A 6,908-nucleotide genomic window follows, 5' to 3' on the forward strand; every position below is an offset into this window, starting at 1 on the left:
ATCACCACAGCATCAGCAGATGCATCCTCCATCACCACAGCATCAGCAGATGCATCCTCCATCACCACAGCATCAGCAGATGCATCCTCCATCACCACAGCATCAGCAGATGCATCCTCCACCGCAGCATATGTACTATATGCCACCTCAACAACACATTCAGCACCCTCCCATGGCACAACAAATGCCACCACCACTACCACCACCACAACAATCACCACCACCCCCCACCAACGTCTGTCCTCAATTGGATATTGAGCCACCCACACAGTCCCCAAGACTGAGTGACGACAACCTCACACAGAGCCAGGAATATGTGCCGGAGACACCTATACAGCCACAAGTGCCCCCCATGGAATCCAATATCCCCACGCAGTCCCAGCAGGATGCTCTACTGAGGCTCATTCACAGGGAGCTTAGACTTACTAGGCTCCAGCAGCAGCAGGATTTCAGGAGGCTACAGAGCCAGATGGACATACATAATGCTGCACTCGTCCGCCTGGCAGAGGCAGTGGAGAGGGTTGCAGATAGGCCGCAAACTCCCTCCTCACTCGCATCCTCCGTTATCTCCCTGCAGGACCCTGAATCACATCTTTTAGCCTCCCAGCCAGCTGGTGTGCGTCGCCCAAGACGCCACACTTCCATCCCAAGTACCTCTCCTCCAAAGGCCAAATCCCGCCGCAAGCATTAAGAAGTATTTTTCTTTTTAAATTCTTTCAAGATATATAATATCTAATTTTTTTATGAAGCACTTTCTTAAGTGTGATTTCCATCTCATAAATATGCATATATTTTTCTAATCAAAATGAGAAAATATATTTCAAAATTGTTTTAATAGCTGTTTATTTTCAAAAACATTAACAGCTTTATTCATTTTTATTTCACATGATGTCAATTAATATGCAGGTGTAAATTGTTGATAAATGTATGTGTCCTTTTATTGAGGATATTATGCCGTTTAAGAATACTTGGGGATAAGTGTCTGAAATTTATACAGTATATGCTATCTAACATTGGTCAACGTGACATGTGTAAATGTTATGATTTATATTCCACAAGCATATGTTGTTTGCTCCTTCAGATGAAGCTAATAAGGCTTATACAGTTATAGAAGAGTTGAAAAGTAAATACTCCTTCCTGTTGATATGGCCAAACACCTTGCATTCATTCTAGTCCTATGTGGAATGTAATATCTGAAATATATACCTATCATGACTAACGCACTCCTTTTTGTCAAGATTATTATTCAATATTTAGAATAATTAGATAAATGTATCTTTATGATATTTAAGCACTGGTGTATACACAACATATATGTGATTGCCATGATATAGAGGTGATTAATACATTTTAATTGACATCATATGAACAGACACAGACTCTCCCTGGGACCAATGCACAATGCACTTTTAAATTGTTTCAATAACTCCATGTTAAAGACAATACTTCATATCTCTTGAAGTATGTCATATTAAGCACTTATGTATTTTGGTTAATAGTCTAAATATTGCAAATGTATTATCTGCTTTAGCAGACATGACATTACATATATTTTATAAATATTAGTACTATGACACATTATAACTTTAATGTGTCATCGTTTTGTATTGAATAAATATGATTTTCACATTGAAAATTACATTTGAATGAGGGTAAATCTGTAATAATAAAACTCATCTTCATGATAAAAAGATTTTTTCCTTTGACTTATTTTTCTATATTATTTTCTATGAGGTAACCATGCCATTCAAGTGTGCAATCTCAGGGGATTGTATGTATTGATAATGTATCTTTATTTTAAGGATTATATTATATCTGGATTTGTCTCTTTGAAATGAGCATCTGATATATTTCTTAAAGGGATAGCCTATTAAAAATAAAACTCAGGAATTAGAGCATGCAGTATTTATATACTTAAATATGTAATCCTATAATCTATTTAACTTAATTATCATCTGTAATTTAATAAAACAGGAATGTTATCTTAGGAATCTACCCATTTTGAATCTGCACATGGGGAGCGCTTGATGATTGTTGTCTAAATGTAGGCAACAATCAGCAAGTGCACCACAGGTGATGAGCATTAAATGGAATGGCTCCTAAACTTAAATACATGATTGAAATAAGAAACATAAAAGGATTAAATTGATTATGAGTACATATGTAAGTTGATTGGAATTGAATGATTTATCTGGTTCATTAATGTTTTATTGTGAACACACTCTTCCTTTTTTTTTTTTAAAGTGACATAAATTCCATTATTTTGCTAAAACATATATATTTAAAAGCAAATCTAATATATTTATATTCTTTATATTTCTTAATATTCTTAGTATCCTTTGATTATAGTTTTATTTAGGTAAGATCAGGAGCAGCATAGAACCTATGTTGGAGCTGTTTATTGTTGCCAACATACAGTATATATCCTGTCTGTCATTGGTTCACCCATGTACTCAATTTTATTAACCAGGAGTGCATAGCTGCTCTTTAAATAATTATACCAAGAGAACAAAGTCATATTTGGAATATAATTAAAATGATATTTTAGATAATTATGTTATACATAAATCATAAGATGAATGCATTGATTAGTACATAGCTGGAAATAAAGAAACATTCACCATGACTATATTTGAGTAAAGTATACATTTATTTAGGGAAAATGTGGTAAATATAGGGATGAGGAGAGAGGGAGGGGAGTGGTATTCCATTTCTGAGAATCTTCAATCTGTAAAACATTAAAAGAAAAAAATGTGTATTATTAAAAAACATAATCATAAATAACTAAAAGGTCTCATTACAATACTATAAAAATACCTGAAAAGAATTCTTGAATAGTTGCAGATCTCTCCAAATGGGCATTGAGGGGTTGTGGATGATTAATTACATCAGGCTCAAAGATTTCACCTGGGGGCTGTGGTGTTGGAAGTAAGTCGTTCAACATCCCATGCTCCTGTGCCATGTTGTGTAGACAGCAACATGCCACTATGATTTTAATAGCTTTTTCCGGACTGAATTGGAGATCCCCCCCTGATCTGTCCAGGCAGCGAAAGCGCATTTTTAGAACACCAAACAGTCGTTCTATTATAGCCCGTGTTCGGATATGTGCTTCATTATATCTGTATTAAAAGAACAAGAAATATGATTATAATATATAATGTGAAGACAAATCAAATACTAATGAGCTAACTACATTCCTGGTTTGATCTTATAAATCTTTAAACCATTTTATATATATATAAATATATTTATATTGAAGCAGAGAGATTTATAAATGCTTCACTGATAATAGATGATTTGTATTTTGACTGTCCCTTTAAAGGCACTCAGTACAACATTGTTATGTCTGTGATAGTGATATATGCACACACACACAAGATAATCAAGCAACAAATGTATGTGCACAAACACAGATATATAGCTTAATAAAGGGGCAGGAGCCCCGAAACGTTGCTCAATAAAGGTGCTGTTGCTCCACATAGAGTGCTACCTGTGTGTTCTATTTCATTACATTTACTGGGACTTTGGAAAAGGAGGTCCTCCAGGTTTGCACCTACATTCACCCAAGAGTGATTTAAAGGGACATTCCTATGAAGTGTGTACTGGTCCTACTTTTCTACAGATTATAGTGAGCATTTTGCAAGGCACAATCAATATTTCTGACACACATGAGCAGAAAATAAATATATATTTTACCTTAATTCAGCAGGCCCAACAACCTGGTTCTCTTTCAATGGTGTCCAAATCCATTTTTTAAGAGGATATGCAGAATCTGCTAAAATATGAATGCATAGATATACAGTATATATATATATAGATATAGATATAGATAGATAGATAAACACACATCTTTCCATAAAGCAATGTATGACATGAAATAATGTTATGCATATGTCTTACTATGACATAGTTAATATATATCTTTTAAATGATTAACAATTTATTTATTTAATCAATTTCACCCCCTTAGACACATACATAAAGGATTATAAAGCAATGAAACAATAAAATGTCAAAATATTGAACACATGAAGGCATCATAATATATACATAAACACTTACCGAGGAGATGTCCTTCAGGCATTTGATTTGTCTCAAACAATCTCCACACACCAGAATTCCTGAGGATGTAGGCATCATGGCTACTTCCTGGGAACCCTGCCACAACATTTAATATGCGCATGTTTGCATCACATATAATCTGCACATTTAAGGAGTGGAAGTGTTTCCTATTTCTAAATATTATCTCCCTGCGCACAGGGGGTCTTAGGGCAATATGAGTGCAGTCAATGGCCCCAAGGACATTGGGTATGCCACCTAAAAGAAAAAAGTCCCTCTTAACATCACGCCAACCTCTGGGTGATGTGGGGAAAAAAATAAATTTTCTGCAATTATCATAAAGTCCATCAATAACTTTTGAAAGATGCTTAGAAAGAGTGGACTTATGCACCCCAGTTACAATGCCCCCTGTCACCTGAAAGGATCCAGAAGCCAAAAAATGAAGTGCCCCTAGTAGTTTGGTCATTCCAGGGACAGCCCTGCTTGAATAGCCCTGGCTTTCCAGCCTATCTTGCAACAGGGCATATAACTGATATATTTTCTCCCTGTTGAGCCTGAAACTTTCAAACACCTGCTGCTCATTCAGGGTTTCTATATCCAGCCTCACTCTGGGGATGTCAGGCCTACGCTGTCTAACTTCAGCATTGTCAGCTTCTCTCTCACCCTGCATTTTGAAATATCTGTTCTGAGGTTAGGCTAGGTGTGGTCTTTTTTTTATAGCTGTGTGTTGCTTGTTAACATATGTGAAACTGGTGATTGCAATGAATAACATGGGGGGGAGGGCTTATCTTCATCTCATCTAATCCTTAATTTAATGAACAGTTTGAAAGTATATACTTACTCATGACTTTTATTTTTGATATGAAATATAATTTCAACATATATGTAGTTACATATCGGAAATTCAAAGACACTGAATGTAATTATTATATTTTTCAATTTAAATATATCAGCCTTTATCATAACAGTTAAAAGTAATTATTAAAATTATATGATTTATATAGGTCAAATATATATATACAATTATCATACATATATACATGTAGGAGAAGATTATTATTAGATAAAATTATATTTCTATATGTAATTTTTTTTTGATTTTCAATTTCAATGAGAAACAGGCCTCAAAAAGCTCTTTTTTCCTCCTTTACACCTAGTTGAGCTGGGGGTAATATGTCTCAATGTATCGACAGCCTCCGACAGTGTATTAACGGTTAGCGCTTTCAATGGAAACCTGGTATAATTTATCGATTAACGGCTTATATTACTTTCTATGGGACGCGAAAATCTTTTCGGCAGCCGAAGTCCGGAAGCCGATATTAAGGTATAACGCGCCATTGGAAACAGTCGTTAAACGCTATTGCTTTCGACAGCATATTTAACGGTTTGCGAGTGCACGCAAACTGAATTACGACTCAATGGAAGCGAGGCCTATCTCAGTAAGAATATATACACTGAGAGTGAATTTAGTAACATTATGAATGTGGATGTCTGAACATAGACATAGCGTATGCAATAATACAATAACTAGCATTTTTAGATTGAAGTTTTGAATGCAAGTGTCAAATAATTTGATACAAGTATGTTATATTTCTTCACTTTAATGTGCACGGTATGCTCAAGTAATACGATACGAGTATGATATATTTCTTCACTTTGATGTGCATGGTATGCTTAGACAGTATGATACCAGTATGATATATTTCTTCACTTTGATGTGCTTGGTATGTGATTAAGATATAGGGCTTCTAGCTAGCAATCGGCTGACTGGGTTCAATCCCAGCAGTATGCAGGTAGGAGGATGCCTTTGAGCGCATAGACCTGTATGCATTGAATGAATTTGCTGCAACCTATATAACATGCCATAAACTGATAATTGTGGGATTCCTCACGCCCTGTCCGAACACATATGCCCATTTTTAAAGCCTGTTTTTAAATTTTCTTTTGGATCATTCATTTGTGTAATATAGAGTAATGGAAGGCATATACCCATTTCTCTGATGATCCAATTTGATCTTGTTCGTCTATTTCAGTATAAATGTTAATAAAGTGTTTTAACAATTCCCTTACTTTATATTATCTACTTAGTGTCTAATTAAGCACTAGGCTTTAATGCCTCAAATCCTTTATCCCTCCTAACATATCCTTATAGATAGATAGATACATAGATTACATTGATCAAGAGATGCAATATACATTTGATAGATACGATAGATAGTTAGATAGATTTGATAGATAAATAGATAGATTTGATAGATATATAATTTCCCAGACAGAGAATTACAAGAAGTGCGGTCTTGAGACCCATGGTAAGGTTCCCAGAGGCAGTTGCGGTGCCAGGGGAGGTGTATATGGCATGGATTTTAGGAACCGGGAGATGGAAAAAGATGCTTGGTCAGTCCTCCTACTTCAAATTTGGGGCACTGCGCGTGCAATCATGGCCGGACTTTTAGCCGACGGCCATTTGGTCAACGGACATTTGTCCGATGGACATTTGGCCGAAACACAAGTGTCTGTCGCAAAACAGTCCAGCCACGAGATAGATAGATTTGATAGATAGATACATAGATTACATAGATCAATAGATGCAATATACATTTGATAGATACAATAGATAGTTAGATAGATTTGATAGATAAATAGATAGATTTGATAGATATATAATTTCCAAGACAGAGAATTACAAGACGTGCGGTCTGGAACCCATGGCAAGGTTCCCAGAGGCAGTTGTGGCGCCGGGGGAGGTGTATATGGCATGGATTTTAGGAACTGGGAGATTGAAAAAGATGCTTGGTCAGTCCTCCTACTTCAAATTTGGGGCACTGCACGTGCAATCGTGGACGGACTTT

The 6,908-nt window shown here is 35.8% G+C and overlaps 2 protein-coding genes across 2 annotated transcripts; both read right to left on the reverse strand.

Moving 5' to 3' along the window:
* Positions 1 to 2,631: 2,631 nt before the first annotated feature.
* LOC128640520 (putative nuclease HARBI1) lies at positions 2,632 to 3,200 on the reverse strand. Its single transcript, XM_053692995.1, has 2 exons — positions 2,818 to 3,200; positions 2,632 to 2,728 (listed from the first exon to the last, which is right to left on the reverse strand). The coding sequence occupies exons 1-2, from the start codon at positions 3,056 to 3,058 to the stop codon at positions 2,724 to 2,726; spliced, it is 246 nt and encodes an 81-aa protein (XP_053548970.1). The 5' UTR covers positions 3,059 to 3,200; the 3' UTR covers positions 2,632 to 2,723.
* Positions 3,201 to 3,692: 492 nt separating this feature from the next.
* Positions 3,693 to 5,019, reverse strand: LOC128640524 (putative nuclease HARBI1). The gene is made up of 2 exons (XM_053692999.1): positions 4,063 to 5,019; positions 3,693 to 3,775 (listed from the first exon to the last, which is right to left on the reverse strand). The coding sequence occupies exons 1-2, from the start codon at positions 4,727 to 4,729 to the stop codon at positions 3,693 to 3,695; spliced, it is 750 nt and encodes a 249-aa protein (XP_053548974.1). The 5' UTR covers positions 4,730 to 5,019.
* Positions 5,020 to 6,908: the final 1,889 nt, after the last annotated feature.

This window comes from Bombina bombina, chromosome 1 (assembly GCF_027579735.1).
Source record: "Bombina bombina isolate aBomBom1 chromosome 1, aBomBom1.pri, whole genome shotgun sequence".
NCBI lineage: Eukaryota > Metazoa > Chordata > Amphibia > Anura > Bombinatoridae > Bombina > Bombina bombina.